At 42.5% G+C, this 26,732-nt stretch overlaps 1 protein-coding gene across 4 annotated transcripts in view; it reads left to right on the top strand.

Annotated features, from left to right (window-relative positions):
* The first annotated feature begins 6,608 nt into the window (after positions 1 to 6,608).
* SMG7 (SMG7 nonsense mediated mRNA decay factor) overlaps positions 6,609 to 26,732 on the top strand; it is a 30,157-nt gene continuing 10,033 nt past the window's right edge. For 2 of the 4 annotated variants that reach the window (XM_039726254.1, XM_039726257.1), the window contains exons 1-15: positions 6,609 to 6,640; positions 8,055 to 8,172; positions 9,204 to 9,336; positions 12,124 to 12,295; positions 13,090 to 13,161; positions 13,760 to 13,910; positions 14,242 to 14,377; positions 16,174 to 16,336; positions 17,421 to 17,577; positions 19,772 to 19,842; positions 20,008 to 20,068; positions 20,463 to 20,582; positions 20,817 to 21,252; positions 24,876 to 25,020; positions 26,221 to 26,612. In XM_039726254.1, coding sequence (XP_039582188.1) covers positions 6,634 to 6,640; positions 8,055 to 8,172; positions 9,204 to 9,336; positions 12,124 to 12,295; positions 13,090 to 13,161; positions 13,760 to 13,910; positions 14,242 to 14,377; positions 16,174 to 16,336; positions 17,421 to 17,577; positions 19,772 to 19,842; positions 20,008 to 20,068; positions 20,463 to 20,582; positions 20,817 to 21,252; positions 24,876 to 25,020; positions 26,221 to 26,612 — 2,334 coding nt within the window. In that variant the 5' untranslated portion in view covers positions 6,609 to 6,633. The remainder of the gene's footprint in view (positions 6,641 to 8,054; positions 8,173 to 9,203; positions 9,337 to 12,123; positions 12,296 to 13,089; positions 13,162 to 13,759; positions 13,911 to 14,241; positions 14,378 to 16,173; positions 16,337 to 17,420; positions 17,578 to 19,771; positions 19,843 to 20,007; positions 20,069 to 20,462; positions 20,583 to 20,816; positions 21,253 to 24,875; positions 25,021 to 26,220; positions 26,613 to 26,732) is intronic. The other 2 variants (XM_039726256.1, XM_039726255.1) reach the window with 2 other exon arrangements.

Here is a 26,732-nt window from a genome sequence, read left to right on the forward strand (position 1 = left end):
TACTCTCCTGGCTTAAATGTTGGGGTTCTGTGGAACAGATTGAGGTATTTGCTGATCCTGAATGGCTGGGCCCCATTTCTGAGGCGCTTAGCCCACGTTCTGACTCCAGCTCGTGTAACGAGGGGGAGAGCGGAGAGTCCGGTGGAGGCACTGGGATGCTGGAAACCTGAGCAGTGTAGGAGATCTGTATTTCCCTCTCTGTGGATTAAATCAGAGATTAAGAACACATTAACTTTCCTTAGGAGTGCTTTTACCTTTGAGGCACATCATTTTAAAATCTTGGGACAAAGAAACTGACTTGGATGAAACTGGAGGAAGAAAATGAGTTTGAATGAAGCTGACTGCAAGGGTACTTCTGCCCTTATCCAGGGAGGAGGATTGTCAGCTCTGATCAAGCTTGGAAAGAGTTGCTTTTGGTGGCTGTGCTTTGAGGATGATTGTTATGACTTGCTTCTAGTAGAGGAGAAGGAGGGAAGATGGGATTAAGGAAAACTGTGCTCTGTGTCCCCATTTCTCAACATCCTCCTCAGCTACAGTGACAACACAAAAGGGATAGAGCAGGATTCCCTGTGGAGGGGGTTTGTATTCAGGTAGTGATTGCTTCACTATAATATCTGCTTGCAGAAGTGTAGGTTTTGGGTTTTTTTACTGTTGATGAAATACTTGTTTCTGTGGCTTTGATCTACAGCTATAATCTGATTAAACTGCAGGTCAAGGAAATTAGCTGTACCCTGGCTTCAGCTGCCTGTAAGAGGAATAATAAGATTTAAACTACTTAGCACATAAAATTGACAATAAGATGATTCTGTTAAAGGTGTTTTTCATTGGTGTGTGTTAGCAGTGGCCTTCCAGGGCACATGGAACATTTAATTCCATGACCCACAGGCTGAAGATACCTTGCTACCTCAGTAAGAGCTGACGTCACTCAAACCTGCCAGCTCCCAAAGCAAGCAATTCCAGAACTTTGTGCAAACTATGGTCATTTAAATTAGGTGGCAACACTTGAAAGTTTGGAACAGTAAGAACTTGTTCTATAGAGGTAAGGCTGTTAAAGTTGTTTAACAGTACGTGTCTGATGTATGAGTAGGTAGAGTCTTTACACAAATTAATAAGTAAAATCATTGTTGGATGCTATATACCCCTGCAAAATCCTGATTCCATCCATTTTATCCTTCCAGGAAAAGGTATGTGAGGCTGTTAACAGGAGCTGTTGTCTGAAGCCTGTTGTATTCAGGTCATGTTGAATTAATGGGTGGAGGAAAAATAAAAGATTAAGTTTACCCACAAGTTTGCTATTGCTGTACTTCAGGCATAACCATCTAGGTTTATGGATAATCCTGAGATTGCTGTAAAAATATTTCCTTGTGATGGGTCATAGTTAGAGATACAATTACTGTCTACAAAACAGTTTAGGGAAGTCAGAGTTTTGTTTTAGAATGCAACCTTTAGCAAAGTGTACCAGCTGTAGAGGTACAGAGAGTCTCTAAAAACTGAAAAGAAAGCTTTCAGTTTGAGCAAGTATTAGTGGTAAATCTTATGGATTGAAGGAAAAATACTTATTTTCCAAAAAACTAGCAACCACTTGTATCAGCGAGTTTTCCTCACATCTGAAGTGCTAAACTCCAGATGTGAGTGATGTCTTGGATACAGTGCTTGGGGGCTTCTGAACAACCAATCTCCCCTAAATATGGCATGGAATATTTAGTATCCATACTGTAAGTGTTTCCTACTGCTTCCATCTGCCCTGAATCAGCATGGGTATGCTTAAATACAGACAAATAAAGACAAAAATCCCACTGAGCATTAAAATTTTTGTTGAAGATGGCTGTTATTTTGAGGAAAATCTAAAATGGCAGGTTTTTGCTTTGAAGTTCCTTCTGCTGTGACCCTTGCCAAATATTGAAATAATGAAATTAATGAAATATTAAGTGTTTGACTTTTAGTATGCTAGCATAGAAAATTACCTTTTTTACCCAAAATGAAACATTTCCCATATTTATTCTATATATTCTCTGTATTTTTCTGTGGCCTTTCAGAAGAATTAAAGCTTTCTGGCAGTGCCCTTGATGAGCCCTGGGGATCAGCCACCTCCTGCTAAGGCACATTAGGCTGCAGGTGCTTTTCATTGTGGTACAGTTTCTGCACACACCTCCAGGAAAGAGAACTGCAGGAGTGTGAATTTCTGCTTGGAGTGAAACTCCTGACCACTTAATGTTTTTTAGATTTTAGTAATGAGATGGGATTCTGATGGCTTGTATAAGCCCAGCTGCCTGGCTTCATTGCCTCTTTTAGTCATGTAAATCCTCAATTCCTTATGGGGGGGCTGTGTTACTGAGATTTGATGAGGGAACTGATACAGCTGCTGGTGCTTAGGGCTGTCAGGGGAAACCCTGGTGGAGTTCCCCTTCAGGAAGGGTGAAAGCAGTGCTGTGTTCCTGTTGGCTTTGTGAGGTCTGGGGTTTTCCACGGTTTTGTAGAACTTGTCGTGCCACAGCAGGTCATGCCTGGTGGATCCTCACTGTGAAAATGAGAGAGGTGTGGTGTGAGTGAGGCTGGACTTCCAAAAATAGAGGATGTTAGCTGGGTAACACAAAATTGCTGCTTTGAGAAGCTGGGCTTAATTTCATTGGCTTATCTGTGCTTGATAATGAAGCTTGTTAGCAGACCCTGCTTCTGTAGAATGGATACAGCCCTATTAGAGATGCAGGGTGGTGTGTGCAGAACTGAAAATATGTGATTGAGTGCTTTGAATTATAGCTGCACTGAAGACAGATATTGGAACAGAAATGAGTGCTTTTGGGGACAATGGTAAAATAGATCCATTTGTTCAGTGATATGCAAATAGAGTTGGAAGTCAGATGGTAGCAAGAGGAAACTTGAATAGAATGGTTAACCAAAGAGGCTGTATGATCTTTTCTTATGTGATTTTAACAGCAAACTAAGCAAAGTTGCTCTAGTGTTAAAGAGAAGGTGCCACTGCATGATCTTTTGATGTATCTTTCAGTGTGATAGGGTAAACAATTCAAAATATATGTACAGGAGAGACATTCCAATATTTGCGGGATTTTCTTCCTGTAATACTTACCAGCTTAAGAGAAACAATTTGTTTTCTTATTCTGATCTGGAAAACTTAATTGATCAAGAGTGGTAAAAACTTGGAAGAGGGAAAACGGAATGTGTCTTACTTGTCTTTCTTTCCCAAATCCAGTGGTTCATTCCAGATTAAATGTAGCCTCTGAGTTCCAGCAAAACAGAACTTTATATACTCTCAGGTTCTTAAGAGAAGTTTCTTTTGTCTCCTGTGGGAGCTTAAATTTTTATTTATCTTATACCTTGAGAGAGGGTCCTGACTACTGTGTTTTAAAGTTTTGAAACTTTTCAATTTTATGAATAAAATGAAAATTCCTTTAGCTATCAAATGTTTTTACTGAATTGAACGGGAGGCTGTTTTATTTCAGTTTAAAGTTTGACTAAAGCACAGAGCTGAATCTACATATTTGGTTAGGAATATAAAGAGTAGCTGTTATGATCTATCAAGGTGGTATATGGAAATACATGAAATACAGTTTTTTTGAACTATGGTTTGTCCTTATTTGGTTTTGGACCAAAAAAACTTAGGGAAGCTTGACTGAGCTGCTGAGTTCAACTGGGCAAGGAGGTACCTGAGATTATTCTTGAAATGATATAATGTGTAAACAAGCCCTATCAGGTTTTCTAGCAAGCAACCTTTCTTGCCCCAGAATGAGTCATTTGATGTAAATTCAGTATGAGGTGGTGCAATAAAATATATGGCCAGGAAAGCTTGTTAGAAATGCTGGGTGAGAGAAGGAGCCATTGGCACTGTGAGAAACTCCTATCAGTTGTTACCAGTGAACTCCAGTCACTGCCCACTAGGAGTCCCTGAGCACCAGCACCAGCCTTTAAAAGGCCCATTTTAAAGTTAGTTTAGTGAACAGGCAGTGCATCTTCTCTCTGTCCTCTCTCTCTCTCTCACTGCTAATATTTTGCCACTGATGCAGAACAAGTTTTGTACCCAGGCTGCCCCCTCTTATCTTGGCTTAGAATGCAGCTATTTGAAGCGACCTGTTTCTAGGTGGAAATGAGAAGCAGCATACTAATGTTGAGTCAACTCTCCTAATTTCTTTGGCATTTAGGAAGTATTGAAATAATTTCTATACATTTTATTAAAAATTATAGTGACAATCTCTTCAGTATTGCTTGTTGCAATTTTATAAATTATACAAGACAGTCTGTGCTATGGCTGGGGAAGCAATTGATGCTCAAGTCCCTTGTTCTGTGTGACCATGAGTCTTCTCTTCCAAAAGAAAGTGTTTTTAAATAAGTGGTTTTGGTAGAAGCTCAGGTCTAGCCATATGATTAGGTCTGTGCATTGACAAAGAGTCTGTCAGCAGTTGCACTGATGCAGAGGCTGAGGCTTTCTTCACCAGAATTCTCTAGGCAGCAGTGGGAGCAAACATCTGGTGGGGAAAAAAGGGTACTTTGACATTTCCCCTTTTAAAGATTGTACTTAGTGGAAGGTAGTTCTGCACAAGTAATTTCCAGAGGAGCAGTTCTTAGGCCTTTGTGCCTGGAAGGGAATTCTGGGCTGGTGTCTGTGGGTGCAGTCCTGCGTGTCCTGCTGGGGCTGAGCCTCTCAGCATTCGTGCCTTGGGCAGCACAGATTGTGTTCTCAGCTCAAGGAGACAGCACTGGAAGATGTTTGAAGTGTGAGCCAGACTGTAGGAACTTGGCTGGCTGTTCAGAAAAGCGAGATTCCAGCACCTGAGCAAGTCAGCTTTTCCTTGGGAGCAGTGGCATCGCTGGCTGCCAAGTCCCAGCACCACAGCTCTGGCTCAGCTCTGTGCCTGACCAGACTTGCAGGTCAGCAGTGCAGGGGCTGCACAGCCTGCAGGGGAGATTGCTGTCCCTCCTTGTCTCTTCTTGGCTCCCTGGGGACAGGGTTTGCTCATTCCCATCCTGCTGGCTGCAGCCACAGGGAGCCATCACTTAGGTGCCTTCACTTAGGTGCCTTTTGTTACCTCTGTGTGGATGAGGAAGAAATGTTTCTTGGGCTTCCAGCTTTCTCCTGATAACAGTAGCTAAAATTTGCATTGCTTGTCTCTGTTATCTCTTCTTTGAGACAACTGAGAGTTGTCTTAAAATCATTAAATTTGGATCAGGTGAGGAACGTACAGGTTCACTTCTGATATCAGTTAAGATGTTCTTGACTGTTGTTCCTGACAATTAAAGCTTTTGGGACATCCCATTGCTTTTTAGATGGAGGTGGCTATGGTGAGATGCTATAGATAATGCTTGCATTGAATAAACAGAAATTTTGCAAAGGGACTTAACAATTTATATGTTCCTAATGTATATCCTATTTAATACCTTTTAAATTCTTATGTGGACCTCAAAACCTTCCCTATAATTTATGGCCAGTAGGTAGATCCCAGAACAAACTGAAAAACTGTTTACAGTCACCACAACTTCACATTGGCAAGAGACAGTGTATGCTGATTTCCACAAACCCTTTAGGGATTATGTGGTGCTCTCTCCTGGCTCTCCATTCTGTTCCAAGCTGGCATCTGACACTCATGTTAGGCACAGTGTGTCTTCCAACTGTGTTTTTAGTTTTTTTTCTGAGGCAGGTGAAGGGAGCATTTCATATGCATGTCCAGTGTGGAAAGCTGGCACTCTCCAAATCTGCATCACCACCTGAGTGCATCAAGAGCAGAGGGACATGTCCCATCCAAACCCAGCCCAACCAGGCAGCCTGGTGTCCCCTCTGCCAGCCCTGGGTTAATTGTGTCCATCAGACAGGCCAGCAGGACTGCTCCTAAAGCTTTATGTGCTGCTGGTAGTGCTTAACTGTAGCACCTCCATTGCCTGCTCCAGCCAGATGCTGACCATTCAGAAATATTTATTTATTGAGAGCTGCCCCAGTGTTCCTCTTTTTGGGAAGCTATTTGCCAGCCTCCACCAGCAGTGGGGATTTGCAGAGGATGCTCAGTGCAGGAGTTATAGGTAGTCACCTGTAGTTGCCATCCTGTCTGTGTGTACTGTGTGGGTTTTTTTCCTTGGAAACCTGATCAAAGCATTACTTAGGGATGCAGTTCAAGGAAGAGAGGCAGCTGGGGAAGCCATAGTCTTATCCCCTCTCCCTACAAAAACTTGTGCAGCATGGGGGGCAGGAGGGCTGTACTGAGGTGCTGACAGACACTGATGGGAGTTTGTGTTGCTCTGACTGTTGTCTCCTGCATTTCACGTGTGACAACTTAGAGTTGATATCAGGTTCCCAGGCAATTATCACTAATGTTGGCAGGACACTGCTGCCACATAAAGCTTAAAATATAAAGCATAATGTAAGCATTATTAGATTTTTTTGTTCAGAAAGAGGCATAAGCAGGGAAAAGTGAACAGTTGACTGCTGTTATGGGATGAACTAAAAGCAGTCATGCTGTTGAACAACAGTAGCTCAAATCCTGCATGGGGTGAACTACAGCAGAGTGACTTGTAAGCAGATTCACCATTGTATGAATGTGCTTTGGCAAAATTCAGTTACTTTGATCCTTCTGTTTCTAATTTATTGTCATATTGCTTTCTTACAGGCAGGCAGAAGTCCTGAAGGCTGACATGACAGGTAATTACCTTTATTATACAATTGATCTAGCTTATTAATAATATTTGATTCCTGGTTCTGTTTTCCTTTTGCTTATCATTCCTAAGAATTTTCTGTAAAGTGTGTGACCTTATGTTAAAGGCTTGTCCTCTATATATAAATAAATGGTATTTTAACAACTGTGCCCCTTTTGCCTGTACCTAATACATATTTTTGAAGTAGACTTTGGGTGTTCTAAACATTTGGAGATGAAGGTCATGTCTCTAGTTCTCACTGAGATTCTTGCCCAGACTAGCACAGGAACTGCTGTAGTCAAGATTAGCCAGGATTTGGGTGGTTTTAAGGAACCTGGGTGGGGAAATGCTGATCTGAGGCACTACCATGTGTTGTGAAAATGCAGCCCTAGATGCACTGAAATGCTGTGAGCTGTGATTTAAGCTATATATATTAATGGGAAATGGAAATGGTGTATATTAATGAATCAGCCCTGCAGTACAAGTAGCTTCTTTCATGAACCTTTGCTCAGCTGTGCTTGCCACCTGGGTGCAGTGAAAGTAGCAGGCTGGTGTAGTCCCCATAGGACAATAAAACCACCTGGATCCACCTAACCCAGCAGGAGTTAGGTGGATCCAGCAGGCTCCACCCTCAGCATCAGGATGGTTTCCCTGGGGTGAGGCCCTTCCCTTGTGTCCTGCAGCCCCAGCCCAGGTGGTTGTAGGAGCCATGGGAAATTGGGCTCTGTAACTCCATAGCAGGGAGCAGTGTTTGCACTCACCTCTGGGATGGAGAGCACATAGCTACTGAAGAGTTAGGAGATGGCAAGCATGCAGCAGTACTCGCCCACAATGTTCTTTAAACACCAGCAGTGTGTGTCCATGCACTGTCCTAGTTAGCATCCCTCCATGGATTTATTGTTTGCTAATTATTTTTTGGCTACACTGGAAATTTTTCCAAGTTCATCCAGTGGCAAGAAATTCTGCTGTTTAATAACTTATGGAGAACCACATCCTCCTATCTGTTTCCTTTTTTAACTTGCCAGCTGCTAACTTTGTTCACATGTAGGTCTGGAGTTGTGGGAGACTGCTCAGTTAAGCAGTGAGCCCTCAACCCCTCTGAAGTTCTTGTATTTCACTATTCTGAGGAAACTGATAAAAGCAGATGTTTGGTGGTGCACATCTTACACTGAGCTCTGTTCTTTCATTTGGTAAATGAGTGAAAAATCAGATTAACTCCATAAATTTATGTGACTTTGGTTTTTGTTTTTTTTTTTCTTTCTTGTTGCTCAGATTCAAAGCTGGGTCCAGCAGAAGTCTGGACATCCAGAAGTGTTTGGTGGTGTGCATCTTTCACTGAGTAAATGAGTGAAAAATCAGATTAACTCCATAAATTTATGTGACTTTGGTTTTTTGTTTTTTTTTTCTTTCATGTTGCTCAGATTCAAAGCTGGGTCCAGCAGAAGTCTGGACATCCAGACAGGCTCTACAGGACTTATATCAAAAAATGCTAGTGACTGATTTGGAATACGCTTTAGATAAAAAAGTGGAGCAGGACCTGTAAGTACCTCATTGAATTTGTGTGTATGTATGTGATCTGGGTTGGGGAGCAGGAAACCCTGAGACTTGCAGAAAAGCAATTGTATCCTATGGAATAGTTGTCTTATTTCCTTTAAAATGAGATCTGTGCTGTGGGTGAAACATGAGAATGCATTGCAGGGCTGATAAAGAACATTCAGTAGGTTAGTGTTTTACCTCTGGCAATTCAGAGGCAGCCATGTCATGCAGGACTGGGTTTTGGAGAGCCAGATGGAGGTGGAGAAGCTAAGGAGCACCAGTCTGCTCTGCTCTCGGGGAAGGGCTGAAGTCTGCATTTTCCTGAAAGGAGGAAATTTGCCTGATGTAATCACCTGGAGGTTTGAGCAAGGTCTAACAGGAGCTGAGTAGCTGCTGAACAGCAGTGTTTTAAGCCCTGTGAGGTAGAGCTGGGCAGAGGGAGGAATAATCAGGGTTGCTCATGGGGTTAATTAATGGGTTGCTCATGACACCTTACAAATCAGGGTAAGATCCAGCTGGGTTTTCTCCATGCCCTGAATCCATTCCCTGTTATTTAAGGTGCAGACATGGGTTGTAATAAGTTTAGTTAACAGAAGCATGTGGTTCTTTCAACATTGAGGGAAACCAGATGAGTAGGGTGGCTGAGTTCTCCTCTCCGTGCTTCCAGTCACTGAATGATTTTTAACCCTCATTTCTGTACTTCACACCTTGTTTTAGGGAGGGACTTCTGTGCTGCCTAAAATAGAACGTTTGGAGGCGAATATTAATGATGTTTGTATTAGTCATATACATATCTATGCATTTATGTTAGCTATATATATGTGTGTGTATATATCAGGATCTGTTTTCTTAGATGTGAGATGTGCAGAAAGGTGGTTATTCCATATTTAACATTTGTTCTCATCTGAATGTTGCCTGAATTTGAATATTCTTCATGTCTGATGCTATGTGATTAAACAGTTCTTTCCTGTTATTTATGCCATCTGCATAAGACACTTCCAAAGTAAAAAGACAAATGCTTCTTTTATTTTCAGTTGGAATCATGCCTTTAAAAATCAGATCACAACACTCCAGGGTCAGGCGAAAAACAGAGCAAATCCGAATCGGAGCGAAGTTCAGGCGAACCTTTCTCTGTTTTTAGAGGCAGCTAGTGGCTTCTACACACAGGTGAGTTGGACAAAGTGGAGGATGGGTGGAGGATCAGTTTTAGCTGGGTAAAATCTGTTCTTTGCCCTTAGCTTAGGAAACTGCTGCTGTATTGGATTGAGCAGTGCACATTGCTGACCGTGGTGCTCTCAGCAGGTGATACCTGCAGAGCTGCTGAGGGGCTTTCTTTTCATCAATCTTGAGCTGAAACTTTTGTGTATCTGGTAGTTGTTTTTGTTGCAATTTAGGTTCCTTTCTAATAGAATCTGCTTTAAAGCCTAAACCCCACTGTTTTGGGTAAGGTCAAAGGTCCATTTCTTACTGTGCTCTGCTGTGCCTGCTCAGAGCAATCATAAAGCAACAGAAAAGGGTAGTATGATGATTCTTTGCACTGTCTCTTGCCCTCTTGCTGTGCATCTATTCCCTTCTTGAACTACCATGTGTGTGAATCCTCTAACTACTAGAAGGTCTAGCTTTCACTGGCACTCCAGTCCCTCTTAAAGCCATTTACTCCATCTCTGCAGTAACCTGTGGTGAAGAATTTTGTCTTCTAATTGTGATGACTTAGAGAAATAATGACACAAAAAACCTCAAACCCAGCAGCTGAGTTAGTTGATGTTCTCTTAGTACTTTTTCCTGCTGTTTCTCTAAAAATTCCCATTTGGCTTCTCATTCCTATGTATGTCTTTGTGGGCCATTGCCTTCATTCCTTTTCATTTGCTGTATTAGTGAAGGATAAGCAAGGATGATCAGTTTGTTCTTAGATTAAGTTACTCAAGAACAGAAATATGTCCAGAAAATGCAGATGCACAGCATGTGTGTGATGCCCTAATGTTTTGTTCTTTGTCTCTTCCTTGTGACTCCTAACACCAATGATGAGCATTGAGGTGTAAGTCTTTATTTTCTACAACAATTAGAACAATTATTTCACTTCTAGGAACTTACCTTCCCCTAAAGCAAAACTGTATCGTTGGGTGCTCTTGGGCTAAGAGTCTTTTGCAAGGTTTTCAGTTAATTGCCAAAGGAATGTGATTCGTATTCATATACTTATTTCTTACTGGCATTTTTTTGCTTACACTCTTTCCTGTGTTAGATTTCATTAGATCTAAATTATGAAGAATAAGACTCAGTGTATGATAATGGCCTTAGGAAAGATAACTTGCCTTTCTTTCCTTTTTTCCCCTCATTTGGTGTCTGCTTCAACAACATTGTGGTTGCTGAGTCCTCAGTGTTCAGAGTAAACTTTGTCATGGCTAATTTACACTGTCTTCAGCTTACAGCACTCACAGTAGCTCATTTGTACTGTATCATTTCCTAGTTGGATTCCAGACATCTGCAATGCCAGCCCCAGGGTACCCTTGTGTCTCCCCTTTTTCCCTTCAGCATTGTTTTTTTTGTAAAGCTGCTTGTTGGAAGTAGCCAGTTTCACAGGCTGTCATGGTTGCCACGGGCGTTCTACCTCTACACTGTTTGTCTTGCAGAAGCCTTGTTCTTTCCTGCAGTGGATCAGGGAATTTTACTCTTTCTCAGCCTGACACTACAGTCTGGGTCATATTTCTCTGTTTGCTGTGACATTAATCACTTTTTCAGTCTAAAGCCTTGGCTCAGCCAAGGTACCTGTTCTCCAGCTGTGAGGCCTCCACAAGTGACATCTTTGAACAAGAGCATGAATTTTCTTAATTTGGCATCTTTGAAGATGTCAAGATGCTCTCTTTTATGCAGCTTTCATCTGTGAGATCTCTCTTGTTTGAGGATTTTTTGTTTACTCTATAAAGACAGACCCAAAGGGGTGTGAGGTGTAACACAAACCTCTTTCTGCAGCAAGCAAAAGCATCATGTCACATCTTGCTGACAGAGTATGTGTCTCTGTCAGCCATGGGCTTTCTCTGTGCCTTTATCTGCAAGTGCAGCCCTCCTGCAGGTCTGTTGTATTTGGAGACTGAGCATGTTCCCAGCTGGGAGAAAGTCTGTCACTTCTTACCTGCATTTTTTATCCTAGTAATCAGTCCAACAAACACTCTTCACTCTCTGGTTGCCATTACTTTGCAGAGTATTTGCTGGACTCCATTAGGAAAAACTTCAGAAGCACTAATTAGAATGGCAGACTTGAGGTTTTCTTTCAATCAGCTTTTGAAATATTTGATCAAGTAACTGATGCCTTGTTCCTTGAAAGAGTCTCAGTGTTGGCTTAGTGCAAATATTTGCTGATACCTCAGCCCCTGAACTGTTAGTATTGCCTTGTGTTGCTTACAAACTTGGTTATGTTCCAGCTTCTTTCTAAAGTTTAAGTTGGGATAGTGTGGTTTCTTATGTTGGAACAAGCTTCTTTGGAGGGTGAGGGATGTTCCTTTCTACTATTTTCAGAGAACTCTGTCACTTCTTGAAGGTATAAAACCCACTGTGTTCCTCTTGAGTGTCCTACTGAAAAAAAAAACAAACGAACAACAAAAAGACAAAGCAAAACCATAAAACCCAGCAATATCTGTGGATCTCCCATAGTCAGTCTCCACTGATAAATCCTTGGTGATTTAAATGTAATGAGGATTGAGTTGCTTACTGGTTTGGGATGCAGAGCTTTTTCTTACTGGGCACATGAACACAGTGGACACAATGGAACTCAGTGAATTCCATATGAAGAATGTATTGTAAAGTCTCATTTTCAGTAGCTTGAGCTTGTTCACCTCAAATACGTTTGGCTCATCTGTGGTGAGCACACGCCTCTGAGTGGCACTCTGTTAGTTTTGTGACTTGTTTTGATGCCTTTGCCAAGCCTGTGTGGAGCTGTCACTGACTGCCCCACTCTTGCAGTTACTACAGGAGCTGTGCACAGTTTTTAACGTGGACCTGCCGTGCCGTGTGAAGTCTTCCCAGCTGGGGATCATTAGCAATAAACAGACGCACACCAGCGCCATCGTGAAGCCGCAGTCCAGCTCCTGCTCCTACATCTGCCAGCACTGCCTTGTCCACCTGGGAGATATTGGTGAGCTTCTGAAGGAAAGGGCTGGCATGTGGGGTTCTGTGTTCAGCTTCTAGAGAGGGATCTGCGTGTACCACAGCAAGTGTGCTCCGCTTTAGTAGCTAGCTGCTGATTGCAGCAGGGGGAAAGACCTGGAAAGAAACTCTGTTCAGACTTATCTGGTGTGTGTTACACATTAACACACAGAGACAGTTAATCACTGGCTTGCTAGTGATCTGCTAGAGTCTGTCTCCTAGCATTTTAATCATGTTCTAGCTGGTAGGCACAGGGAAGTGCTGAAACTGGTAACTATTACAAAAGCTTGTTGCAGCAGGCTAGCACACTTCTCCATTCCAGAGCGCTAATATCTTGTGTACAAGGGCAGTTAGACATCCAGACTTTCATAAATGGGCTTTCTTTTTTACATTTAGTTCAACAGGTTTATTTCTTTCTTGATTTGAATAAAACATTGTGCTGTAGAAAGTTCTCTTTTCACAGGAATCTGCAGTTGCTTTTTGAACAAACTAAAAATAGATCTACTTGGTGATCATGCAAAGAGGGATGAAGAACATTTTTAGGCCCCTGTATGTGGTGTTCTAGCGCTGTTGTCCATAAGACAGTCCTAGGTCTGAGGCAAAACAGCCACCTCAGAATTGAGTGTGTCAAATCTTGCTGCTGTTTGGTGTAATTGTACATTCTTCTGATGCTTATTTCTGAAATACTAGTGAAATGCTCTTCAGCTGAGTTGCATTTTATGAAAGCAACTGCAGGTGAGTGGAATTCTGTGCCTTAACTTTGGTTTTTTGCTGTTTTCTTAGCTCGTTATAGGAATCAGACCAGCCAGGCAGAGTCTTACTATAGACATGCAGCTCAGCTTGTCCCTTCTAATGGTGAGTCTGGGATACCTTTTCAGTTCATAATTCCAAAGGAAGATTTGGGGTATTGTTGTCTTCTGTGGCAGTTGGAAACCTGGGCTTTTATAAAAATATCCCTCTCCAAATTCTCCACACAACCAAATTTAGTTTTTTAGCCAGTTGCATTCCCACTGAACAAAACAAAAACTCAACCCCCTGAAAGAAACAAGCAAACAAAATCAGAGACCCCCATACCCAATCCTTCTCCATCCAAAGTAAAAAAAAAGGCAACAAAAAACCACACCCAAACAAAAACAAAAAGACAAAAACCCAAATCAAAAACCAAACTAACAACAACAAAAATGCAACACAAGCAAACAAAACAAACAACAAATAAAAAACACAAAAAACCCTAAACAGCTGATGCACCACAAATTTAGAAGTTTAGAAGCTTTTTCACTGAAGTGGTGCAGATCTGAGGCTGGGGTGGAAGGGCCAGCAGATGCATCTGAGCCTTGTCTGTTGAAGAACTGAGGACTTTATGCTCCCTTTCCAAGTGACCACATGTACTCTGAAATCTAGCATGTTTTCCCCCAGGACAACTTGTTGGACAGCTTGTCTTTTTCTCCTTTAGGTCAGCCTTATAATCAGTTGGCTATCCTAGCCTCCTCCAAAGGAGACCACTTGACCACAATTTTCTACTACTGCAGAAGCATTGCTGTGAAGTTTCCTTTCCCAGCTGCCTCCACTAACCTACAAAAAGCACTTTCTAAAGCACTGGAAAGGTGAGACTAAGTAAATTATTGCTGCTCAGGTGAGTAGGAAGATACTTTTAGAAGAACAATCTGATTTGCTAGAAGTTATTTGTATGTGGCAGTGGAAAGAGAAATCCCTCAGCCCTTGTTTAGTCAGAGCATCCTCAGAGGTGTGTGGAACAAAGAATAGTTTGTGAGGCTCCTGACTGTGATTAGTGAGTGCAAGAAATAAGCATATTGTGCCAACATGATATATAGCTTTGCAGGACATTCCTCCCTGATTTTGGAGTAATTCTGTGGTGTTGTGTGCAGCTGTGTGTAATTCCAAAGACTGAATCAGGTATTTCTGTTCTACGTGCAGTCGTGATGAGGTGAAGACTCGATGGAGCGTGTCTGACTTCATCAAGGCATTTATTAAATTTCATGGCCATGTGTACCTGAGTAAGAGCTTGGAGAAGCTGAGCCCTCTTCGAGAAAAGCTGGAAGAACAGTTCAAGGTTAGTTCTAACAACATATTAATTAGTATATTGAGGAGAATCTTTTTAGTAGCTGAGTTCAGAAATTACAGTCCAGTAATCATTCTTTTACATGATAAAATACAGGAAGCTCAAGCAGCCAGTTAGGGAAGGTTTGCATTGCAGCTAACATTGGATAGTTCTGGTAACTTCTGCCAAGAGTAGGGATTTTTCCCATGTGACACATGCTCCATTGTTGGTCGTGATACAGGAGAAATCAGTGACTACTGTCAATTCTCTGCTCTTTAACCTGGGTAATTCTTGGATACCTGTGAAAAGGACTTGATTAATCTGTGAAGTCTTGGCCTGAGGAATTTAGAGAGCTTCATGTTTTGGATGTTTATCATTCACTCCCTGTGGTTTTTAAGGCTGCTTTTAATCTGCCTTGGGAAACCTGCCTCTCCTGTTAACAGTTTGCCCTTGAAAAGTGTCACATACAACCTTACTTTGTGCAGACTAGAACTATGCTGAACATGTTTTCCATGGAAAATCCAGGAGTCCCATTGGTTACATACCCAGCTCATTATGTTGGACAGTTCAGCCAGGATCAAAACAAACAAATTTTGTAAGGTATTTATGCAAAGTAATACAGTTTCAGAGAGGACATAGTGTTAACTGGTAAATGCCTTTTGGAAACTGCTCTGCTTCAGCTTCCTAATTTGTGGAAAAGCATCAGGGAGGATGGATATGTTCAGCAGAGCAGTGGATGCTTTTCAAAAATAGGAAAGGGGAGTGTGGTCTGAGCAATATAAAAAAATAATGAAATCAGAGACCCCCATACCCAATTCTTCTCCATCCAAAATAAAAAAAAAAGTGTCCTTTTACACTTTTTTGCCTTGAATTGTGCTGCTACGCACAGTTAGGTTCACACTGTCTTTAAAATAAATTCATAAAACCACAGAACGTTCTATGAATTAACTTCTGATGTGGGCTGCTCCAGCCCTGGCAGTCTGTTATTTCAAAATGAAATAATTTTATTTCTCTCTCCGTGTGTGATGCTGGCTGTTGAAAAAGTACTGCTTTTTCCACAGGGCTTATAATCAATAATTATGAGCATTGCTCAGGTATGTGGAACAGTCTTCATTTTCTGGACTGATCCAGGGTGTTAAAACAGCTAATTGAGCCCTGCTTTGTTGCTTAGATTACCTTTTTTTCTTTATATTATGCAACACAAGGTAATTAATCAGAGAGCAACTCTTATGGCTTCACCAAGTTGAATGTGGATGTGAAATTGGCTGTATGGTAGTGGATCAGTTCAACTTTGTGGCTCATTTTAACTCTGAGAAAGGTGTCTTTTCTAGTATAGTTACTGTGAAAGACATTTGTAAATAGCTCTCCCCATTTTAGTCCACTGAGGCATTCCATGACCCATGAAGTAGGTGTGGAATTAGTCTTTAATGCATAACCATGCAGTAGTTAAATTTTCTTGGGGTGTTTTTTTAAAATGTCACCTTCTCCATGCTGGTTCTTTGAAAGGCAGACAAACCCAGTGGATGTATGGGCCTTTGCAGTGCTGTCAGTGCACATTCCAAGCTGCTCTTGCTCTGGAAGAGAACCATATGCAAAGGGGATGTTGGTTTGTTATGTGTCTGAGCTGGTACAGTGGGGTCCTCCTGGGAAGCCCAGTGCTGTGCTAGGAGGGACCACCTGAAAATAAAATCCAGAATAAATGTTGTGTAAGAGCATAAATATTAGTCAAGCAGTAAAGGAGCAGCTACCAATCCATTCAAGCATGTGTTTTGCCATCAAAAAATATATGCGCCCTGTGTCTGTTGCAGAGGTTGTTGTTCCAGAAGGCCTTCAACTCTCAGCAGTTAGTCCATATTACTGTGATCAACCTGTTCCAGCTGCACCACCTGCGGGACTTCAGCAATGAAACAGAGCAGCACAGCTACAGCCAGGATGAGCAGCTCTGCTGGACACAGCTCCTGGCTCTCTTCAGTAAGTGTGGGAGCCAATTGATTTTTGTAGTTCTCTTGACTGTAATGTGGAATCCATTAGTAATTTCCTGTCAGGATCTAACTTAATGGCTGTCTGAAGTAAGTGCTGAGAATAGACATTAGGGAGAAAGTTGTGAGAGATGATGGTCACACAGGATCACTCATGTCAGCAGTGCTGACTAACACGGGATTTCTGTGTCCGGACTTACTCTTGTTTGAAGCTTTACAGAACTCTGCATCATTTTCCTGGTTCTGAAAGAGCATTTTAACTTGGGTTCAAAGCTGGATCTAGCTTGGCGGTGAGTAGTACCCCTCTTGGGGGCTGCTCCCCAGTTGGCTGCATACAGTTGAAGTTGCTTTGAATGGAACTGGTTCTGATTCAACAGGACTGAAGTTGAAGTTGAGTCAACCAGGACCTCAGCTACTTCTTTGCCTTTGGTAATATCAATCAGGAGATAAGTGAGAGTGCAGAGCATTTTAGACTCTAGCCACATAATGCTGATTTGCTTAACCTGATTCAGCCTGTTGTCAGCTTGGCCTTGTTTGTCAACACCTAAATTTCTGAATAGCTGGATGTCTCCAAATTCCAGCATGGAGTTGATTCTGAAGGCACCATGGTCACACGGGTGTGGTTACTCTTTCTCAGCTTCTGTGCTCTGAGGGGTCTGGGCTGGGTGCCTGCCTGCAGAGCTCCAGTGCATTTGTGTGCCTGCTGGTTGAAGTGAATAAAGTGGAGGTAGGTAGCTGAGTTGATAATTTCTGATAAATAGGTGAGTGATTGTTTTTGCACTGGGCTTGTCTCAGCTGATTTTTTTAACTTACCAAAATGACTTGCCATGACAGTTGAAGAGATAAACATCGAGATTCTGCTCCATAGTAGAAAACTGTTAAAAAGCCCTGTGTTGTGATCTGTTGGTGGACTGTTTAAGATGAGGTAGCTGGGCTGCCTTGTTTTAAAGAACTAGCTCTTAGAATAGTGGTTCATGGGGTGGATATGTTTGATTAAGTTATTTGGTCAACTTTGAAGTGTCATTCCCACATAATGGAGTTTTTTATTTTGCTTTTTCCTCTTACTGTGTTTCTAGTGTCATTTCTTGGAGTTCTGTGCAAGTGTCCTTTACAAAATGACTACCAGGAGGACTCTGGGGCTGCATATCCTCTTCCAGCTGTGAAGGTTTCCATGGACTGGCTGAAACTTAGGCCCAGTGTTTTCCAGGAGGCAGTGGTTGATGAGAGACGGTAGTGAGTGTTAATCTTTCTCTTGTTACATTTTGTTGCATGAAGGTCCTAATTACTGTTGATCCACAAATTAGTCATGGGAAAAGTGATCATACAACTCATCATTACAGATACCAAAATGACAGAAAGTGTATGTGCTAAAAAGTTCATAAAGCAAAACATGAGATTTGTTGGTTACATGAGCAAATTGATTCTTTTAATTGTCTTTAGGTTTGCTGTAAGTTTTTTACAGTCAGGGAGGTTGTTTTAAAATGTCTATCTTGAGCATAAATACTAAGTGTTTCTGTAGTCTTATCTAGTATAATGATTTCTCAGATTACTGAGGGAAGTGGCAGGAGAATACTTGCATTAATTTTGTGCACTAAACTATCACTTGGGCAGTGATGGAATGTAGTCACCTTAGAGTTAAATTCAGTTTAGTAGAGGGGCTCTTTAAATGTCAATGCAGGCATAACTGTTCTGGACTGTTGCTCTGATTTTTCACTAGTCTCATAAATTAAGGCTTAAATTGCTCAAAACTCACAATTTTTTAATAGTCTGTTAACTTTTCATGAATTACCATGATTCAATAAAGTGTTTCTGTAAGGTGATTCTTAGGATCAGAGTGACTGTTACTGATGCAGCTGGATCAGTATTGTTCCTAAGATGGGCTCTCAAAGAAAGCAGTGTGATGCATGGGGAACAGGGGTGCCTATAACTTTGGTTTGTTAAATAAGAAACAAAAAGCCCTGTGGAGTTTTGGGAGCTTAAACCACAGAATTCCTAAAGGCAAGATTAAGGAAAAGAGTTCAGATATGGTTTTGAGATGGTGATAACTATTGCCATTCACACATCCTGAAGGAAGACCTATGCCTGTATTTTAATAGACAAGATACTTACTTGATGTCAAGCAGTCTCTGCAGAGAGGACATGCAGGTAGTAATTCATGGAGTAAATGGCTTCAAGCTGAAAGAGGGTAGATTTGGATTGGTTAGAAAGAAATCCTTCCCTGTGAGGGCAGTGAGGCTCTGGCTCAGCTTGCCCAGAGAAGCTGTGGCTGTCCCATCCCTAGAAGTGTCCAGAGCCAGGTTGGATGGGTCTTGGAGCAACCTTGGGGTGGTGGAAGGTGTCCCTGCCCATGGCACAGCCCAAACCATTCTGGGATTCTCTGAAGGAACCAATTTTCTGGACAACATATTGACTTTACTTGCCTTATTGAAGACCTCTGGGGTGTTTTTTCTTTCTTTTGTTCTTGTCAGTCATGGGAAGGAGCTGTTGCTCAGTGTAGTGTAGAGAATAATCATGAAGATCATGCTGTCTGTGCCTGCAGCCATGCAGGAGAGCAGCTGAGGGTGTACAGTGCTGTTGGGGACACAATGTGTTCTCCCGGCCATGTGCTAGATGATGGCTGAAAGCCCTGCTGAGGAGGACACATTCATTTCTCCTACACTGAGCACAGTGGGCATCCTGAAATAGTTTTCTATTGTTCCTGTGGTGCCCATCAGTAAAGCAGAAAGATTTGTGGACTTTTGAGTGGGAGCTTCTAGCAAACAGGAGCAAGCAGCGTGGTGGTAGCAGTTAAACATTAACACAATGATCAGTGTGATTTTAAAATTGTTTGCTCCAGGGCACTTGGGAAGAATTTCCAGTCATTGCTTGTTACTGGTATTGTGAGGGCAAGGCAGGGGACTGCAAGTTCACCTCTAGTGATCTTTCCTGGTGCAGCTCTTACTTAGAGTCTCTTCCCTTGGTGGTAAATGCTCCAGCACTACAGTACAGTGTTCTTGTTCGCGGAGCAGAAGTACTTCTGCACAGCTGTGTCTGGATAAATCCTTTTGCTGCCTAAATTGATTTATTGGTTATGCCCTGAGACCATCAGCTTTGGACTGCAAAGCATGAGTTGCAGACAGGTGCTTGTAGCACTTGCTCATGCTCTGGTTTTATCTGGTTAAATTCACAACAGGCTCTCTGGCATGCTGGATAATGAACACTATGCTGTGAGAGCCTGGCTTCCTTGGGAACTTTAGGTTGGCTTTTTAGTAATAGTAATTCTTTCAAGAAAGTGGTCTTTTTACTGACACTTTGTGAGAAACTTCTTGAGAATCAGAGGATTAATGTAAACTGTGATGGTAACAGCATTCAGTGGTGTTTTAGTAAAGCAAACACATTCCATGTTATGCAGTTTTCACTCAGGGTTTGCCTGTTTTCTAATTTTTAGCATATGGCCCTGGCTGATCTCTCTTCTAAATAGTTTCCAGCCTCATGAAGAAGATCTATCCAGTAATAATGGTAAGGACACTTACAGTCTGTGCTGTAAAGAACTGTGAAAAACAATGTTTTTCCTGCTGATGTGGGGAGTTACAGTTGAAGAGCAAATAAGGAGCAGATAAGCAATAAAATACTGTGTTCAATGCTTTCATGCTTTCCTTATGCTGTTTACTGTCTATTTGCCAGCAACCCCACTTCCAGAGGAATTTGAGTTGCAAGGATTCCTGGCTCTGAGGCCCTCGTTCAGGTGGGTGACAGCTGAAGGATCCTGCACCCTTGCTCATGTCACGACTTCTACAGACATTGGCCTGTTCCCTACAATATCTTATCTCTGTATGTTTACTGCTGTATAGATTGATGCTGGCCTCTTCAAAATGACTGCAATGGATGGTGTAGCCATAAGAAATTCTTGAGGTTATAATATTGCTCATGACCCTGCTGAACCTCTGTAATGTAGATGCATCTTAGCAGATGAGAATTACATGTGTAAATCAGACATCTCTTAACAGCCGTGTTTTGAATAATGGCTGGTGAAAGTTCAGAGCTCTTAATAGAGCAATGCTGACACGCATTTCTAGAAAAATAGGATATTGCAGAGGGTAATTGTGTAATTAATATTCCCTCTTCTGCCTCAATACTAGGAACTTGGATTTTTCCAAAGGCCACCAGGCAATTACAGGGGATAAAGAAGGGCAGCAACGTCGGATACGGCAGCAGCGCCTGATCTTCACAGGCAAATGGATTGCTGATAACCAGCCAAGGTAATTGCAAGTACTTGGTGTTTCCCATGCTGCTGGAAGCTGAGGTGACATGGGAGCCAGTATGGAGTGTTATTTTTCTCTCTTCAACACAGCAGTTAGCTGTAATGTGAGCACAAGATGCTGACAGCACTAATAATATGTTCTGTGGGTCAGCATGCTACTCCTTCACAGACTGATTATGATAAGTAATGTAAGGTATGTACTTACTTTTTAATTCCTTGCTGTCTTTTTCAGGTTGATTCAATGTGAAAACGAGGTAGGAAAGCTCTTGTTTGTGACAGAAATCCCGGAGCTCTTACTGGAGGACCCTAGTGAAGCCAAAGAGAGTCTCGCCTTGCAGGAGGCATCCATGGCAGAGCCACTGTGTGCTGATGGGAGCCCTGGACTCAAATCTGTGCTGTCCTCTGGCAGAAGCCTGAGCAACAGCTGTGATGCAGGAGAAAAACCCATGGTGACCTTCAAAGAGAACATCAAGCCCCGGGAGATGAACAGAGAGCAGGGGCGCATCTACCCCCCAAAGGACATAGCGAGGGAGAGACGGGACTTTAGCAAAGGAATAGTAGCAAATAAGAATGATGGGAAGAAGGATAACAATAAAAGGAAGAATGAGACCAAGAAGTGCGGCTTGGATAAGATGCAGGAAGCAGGAAAGCAGAATGTGGCAGTTCAGGTAAGCCTTTAGCTCGGAGGGATGCTGTGCCTGAGACAGTGCCATGTTGTGTCAGGGCAGTCACTGCTTGTGTGGAGTATGGTAGAGCTGAGGTCTTGCTGTGGGCCCTGCAGCTAATGCTCAATAATATAAAATATTTCTACCACAAAGACCAGGTGATGGTGATCTTAGCATCTCTTTGCTTTTCCTTGAAGCTATCTCAAAAAGGAGAGAGAGGGAGAAAAATAGTGCAATGAGAGGTGCTATAATTGTCCTAAAAAACAGATTTCTACCCATTCCACAAATTATTTAGGCCACCAATGCAGTTTACATGTCCAGGTCGTAGTCATGCTCTTGCCATTCTGGGGTCTGTTGTGAAGGAACTGGGTACTCTGCATTTTCACTTCAGTTGACTGGTGCACATTCAACAAGCTGAACATGTCACAAAAGCACCAGATGTATGTATGTGGAGTAAGATCCTCTGTAGTGTGGGTGCAATCAAGTGTCTTTCTATCAAAGTAAGGAGAGCCACTGTGCTCTTAAATCGTCAATCTGTGCTCAAGCACTTGGTCAAAATGATTTGTTTTCACATCAGCTGCTCTTTCACCAGTTACATTTTTAGGGGCATGCTTTTTTATCTATTTATTTGAGCATTACATATGAAATACATCAAGTAAACAGTGAATTTGCTGGTCTGCCTTCCACTGAGTCATAGTAAATGAGGGTAGAGAGTATCAGGGCTGATCTGTACCTGGACAATTTGGCTGTGTCTCAGTCATTCCCTGGTGATGACTGGAACCATTCAGTGATAGTGATGGAGATTTCTGTTATTTCCCTAGAGAAACTGTTAGTTCTCCGCTGTTCTTGCAAGTGAAATTACTTCCTAATGCACCTTATGTCCCTTGCCTCTGTGTAAGCCCATTACTGCTGCCCAGGACAGGTCTGCAGAATAACTCTTCTTCCTCTTTGCAGCTGCTCCAAAGGCATGTGCAATTGAGGTCTTTTTCCCCAGGCTAGACAAACCGTCTCTTTCCATTTTTCCAGCTTGTGTTGTTTAGGAGCCTTGGATTATTCTCCCCGTTTTCCTCCTGAGGATTTGCTGTTGAACATCATGGTTATGAAATGGAATGTCTGAACTGGCAGCATTATTCAGTTGGTTTTGCAGGGGAGCCATACCTCAGGGTACAAAGGGTTTCTGTAAAGACTACAGAAAGCAGGGGGCAATAGTTTGTGAGTCATGGAACATGATTCTGGTATCTGAGAACCAGCATGGGTGAGTTAGAACAGCAGGTTTCTTACTTATTTGTCAAATGGACCTGGAATGTCATTGCCAGTGTGAGCATAACTCCCAGTTTTGGTCTTTGTGCTCCTGTCTTGCAAAATAAGGACTTCAGGTGGATAAAAACCTGCCAGATCTGAGGATGATGTGTAGCTTTCTGGATAGGGAAATAGCTTATTTATCAGAAATTTGCTTGATTTGGTCTTAAGATATAACAAAGCCAGGTGTAGCACCATCTGCTCTGATGTTGTCTGTTATTGTTTGTCTCTTCTTGAATAGAGATTGATTTTGGCTTTTTAACTCCATCAGCTGTATTTAGGGCAACAAGTCCAGTGAAATACCTCTTGTTTTGTATAATTTGCTGGGCTTGCTTATCCAGACCTGCTCCAGAATAGAGGGAGGGCTTGCTTCCCCCCACACTGAGATACCAGTGCAGGTTTCATACCAGTTGATGGGCTGTTTGTGTTCTGCTTTGGCACTCCTGACAATTTCATGCTTTATTTCCTGCATAGCTCATTGCCTTCAAAAGCTTAAATGCTGCAGTTCCTACTTTGCAAAAATGTGAAGAATGTGGTGCAGAAGTGATCAGTCCTGTTTGCAGATACATGGGAAACTTGCATGCTCAGGCAGGTTGTGATCTGGTTGAATCTGCTCTCTAGGGAAGATAATGTTAGGAACCAAGGAAGTTCAGTGCAGACTAACTCAAAGTGGAGCATACTCTTAAGAGGTCCCTGTGATAAAATGGTGCCTCTCCCAAGCACTGTAGGAACACTTAGGGCTGTTGTGGGGGTTAATATTTGGTAGCGTTGACACTTCTGAGGTGATATCAAATAGAAGCAAGGAAGGAACTGAAATTTGTCTTGATTAATCAATTTTAGTAATTTATGTTTTTATAAAGTTAACTGTAAATCATGCAGGGGGCCTTTTGGTAGCTGTCCTCTGGAAATGTGTCATAGCAATACTTGAGTTTTTGATGGATTAGAGCTTGAGTTTTAAAATGCCATGGCAGGAAGAGTGTCTTTGAATTCTCCAGCATTTATGTAAAAGAATGCATTGTGCTTGATGTGGGTTATAAAAATATTTGGCTTATTGTGGAGGGAAAAGGGACAGTAAGTTAAATATGCTGAATGTGATGGAGAGTGAAGAGATGCAGCATGAGCAAGGGCCTGCATTGTTCATGGTGCTTAGCATCAGCCAGAACCTTGAGGTGGAGTTCCCTCCAGACTTTTTCTAGTGGGAAATGAAAAATCCACCCAAATCTCACCATTTTACAAATGCAGAAAGAACCCTACACTCCCATAATTTCTAAATGGGGAAATTCAATTTGAAAAGGGACTCAAGAAAGGATATGAATGCATCTATCCCTTTACTACTGTAATTTGGCAGAAAACAACTGTCCTGTAATGCCTTTCAACTCAGCAGCACTAAATGTCTAAATAAACCCCACACAGTTATGGTGTGGGGGTTATTGTTGTTGTTTGGTTTGGATTTTTTTTAATTTGATCCCTGATACAACCCTTTCTTTCACTCACCTTTGAGGCTTGGTGTCAGGTCTGCTCCTGGGCCCTTTCTGTATTGCCCGAGTTCCTTGCTTGCTGTCTTTTTCCTGCCTGCTCCATCTTGCATTCCAGGCAGTTCTGCCGAGCTGAACAGAAAGGGAAAGTAGTCTTCCCCTCTGTCTTCCTCCCCAGGAAGACCCAGACCGCGGGAGACTCAGAATAAGGTAAACATTACATTACATTCTTCTCTCTGCCTTTAACTGGTGCAGCTCTTTTAACATAACACCCCGCAGTTACTCAGGAAACTGAATGAGGTGAAGCACTTCTGCTGTTTGTCTTGTATGCTCTGGGTCAAAAGAATCCCACAGTGTGGAGTTTGTGCTTATACATCACCGTATGGATTAGGCTGAGAGAGCTCCCCAGGAAGAATGTGGCAGTGTTTGTTTTTTAAGGTGCTGCAGGTAAGTAGCATAACTTAGGTTGAAGCAGTGCCCTAGGAGAAGCATAGTAGCATCTGCACTTTTTGTTTTTAAACACTACAGGTGAGCAGCGTGGTAAGTTCCTTGGATGGTGTGAGATACTATGTCTGCTTCTCACTCTCATGCTAGAGAAGGAGCCTCTTGCATCTTCTGAGTAAATATCCTTGAGTGCTTTTGTGAGGTGAGAAGTGCCTGAGGACATGCAGGGTAATCTGCCTGAGGTCAGTGAGGAGAGCTCTGTGTTCCAAATTTCTCTCAGTTACTTAGGGAGAAGAAAACAATTGCTCAGACAATCTGAGAGTTTAATTTTTGGCTTGAGACATTATTTGCTTAATGTGGAAATTTGGGACAAGTCATTTAATTTCTTCATACTTTCTTTTGCATCAGGTGAAATCCCAGACGGAGATGAGGAAGACTCCGGTATCTGAAGCCAGGAAAACACCTGTAACTCAGACTCCAAGCCAGGCCAGCAGTTCCCAGTTCATCCCTATTCACCACCCAGGAGCCTTCCCTCCCCTTCCTAGCCGGCCAGGTAATTTGCATCATTCTTTTGAAGTGTCATTTATTGTTGACTGAAGAAAATCCTGTAGTTATGGTCGGTACAGCCTCTGGAAGGTAGGGGCTCTGTTAAAGAACATGAATTTTCCAGTTGAACACCTTATCAAGCAGTAAAAAGGGGCATAGCAGAATGAAAATGAGATAAATAAGATTCCTTATGCTTTGGAATCAAGGTTTGTCATGAAATCTGCCACCTGCCTTCTGGTGTAGTGGGTGTGAGATCAAGGAACTTCACGCTAGGCCCTTCCTGTAGTTAGTCTGAACATGACAAAGCTTTCTGCTAGCACTGCTTCTGAAGCATTCCCTGTGCTTCAGACTCCATTACAAAAGATCAATCACACTGCTTGCTTTAAAACTCCCTTTCTTTTGTAGTGGTGCTCATGTTTGAAGCTGTAATTTGTGTGGTCTTACTTGTTGCTGTTGCTGCGTGTCCTATTGTGCTGTGGAGTCTGCCTGTCATACCTCGCTATCCATGTTTGCTCTTGGAATAACTGGAAGCTGTGTCTTCCCTGCACGTGTTACGTGGAGCTCCTCAATAAAAGCCACATGGGCATCTTTCCTGTCCCAAAGTCAGCATAAAATCTGACCTGAGAGACACAGGATTAAAGCTTGCCCTCCAAACCTGGCTTTTCAGTGTGAGCTACAGGGAAGGAATTGATCTTACAGATATGAGGGTTTGTTTGGTTACCATCTGTCTCTCTCTAAATTGATCCAGAGACTGGTGATCGTCTGAGAGGAGGCAGTACACTTATTGTATTGATTGCTTCTGTTTGTTCCTGCAGAAGTTTAGTCCCTGAAACTGTGTTTGAAGGGGAGGAAATTTTGGGGGCAAAGCATCAAAAACCCAAGAACAATGACAGGAAAAGGTAGTGGGGTCAGAAAAAGCAGGGAGATTGGGGGGCAGGGAACACGGGGATGTGGAAACATATGACCCTCAGACACTGCCATACTGACCACTATCAGTCCCTGGAATATTGCAAGGAAATGCCAAAACAAACTTGGAATTCTTGTGTGATCATAGCCATGCACGTGCCAAGGTGAGGAATGACATAGTGCATGTGTGCAGACTGGTGCCTCCTTTCCTCAATGAACAGCATAGGAAGAGAAACCCCCACTAAAAGTTTTCTGGAGGGAGTTCAAATTGTGTAAAGATGCATTTTTTTATCTTTTCCAGGATTTCCTCCTCCAACCTATGTTGTCCCCCCTCCTGTGGCTTTCTCCATGAGCACGGGGTACACCTTCCCAGGTGGTGTTTCTGTCCCAGGAACCTTCCTCCAGCCCACAGCTCACTCGCCTGCAGGAAACCAGGTGCAAGGTGGGAAACAGTCCCACATTCCTTACAGCCAGCAACGGCCCTCTGGACCAGGGCCAATGACCCAGGGACCTCAGCAAACACCACCTCCTTCCCAGCAACCCCTCTCATCTTTACCAGCTCAGGCAACAGCACAGTCCGCAAGCCAGTTACAGGTCCAAGCTCTGGCCCAGCAGCAGCAGCAGCAGCAGTCCCCCACGGCAGCTGTGCAGGGCCTGGGGAAGAGCCCGCCACACCACTCTGGATTCCAGCAGGTAAACCTGGCCTGTGCTGTATGCTGGGCCTAATTTAAAAATAAGTGGCAGTGTTCAAGACTTGTCTTCCTGGATTACCTTTCAAAATTGTCATTAAAGAATTTTTTGATTGTGAACTTC

This window comes from Passer montanus, unplaced genomic scaffold, assembly GCF_014805655.1.
Source record: "Passer montanus isolate IOZ18808 unplaced genomic scaffold, ASM1480565v1 scaffold58, whole genome shotgun sequence".
Lineage (NCBI taxonomy): Eukaryota > Metazoa > Chordata > Aves > Passeriformes > Passeridae > Passer > Passer montanus.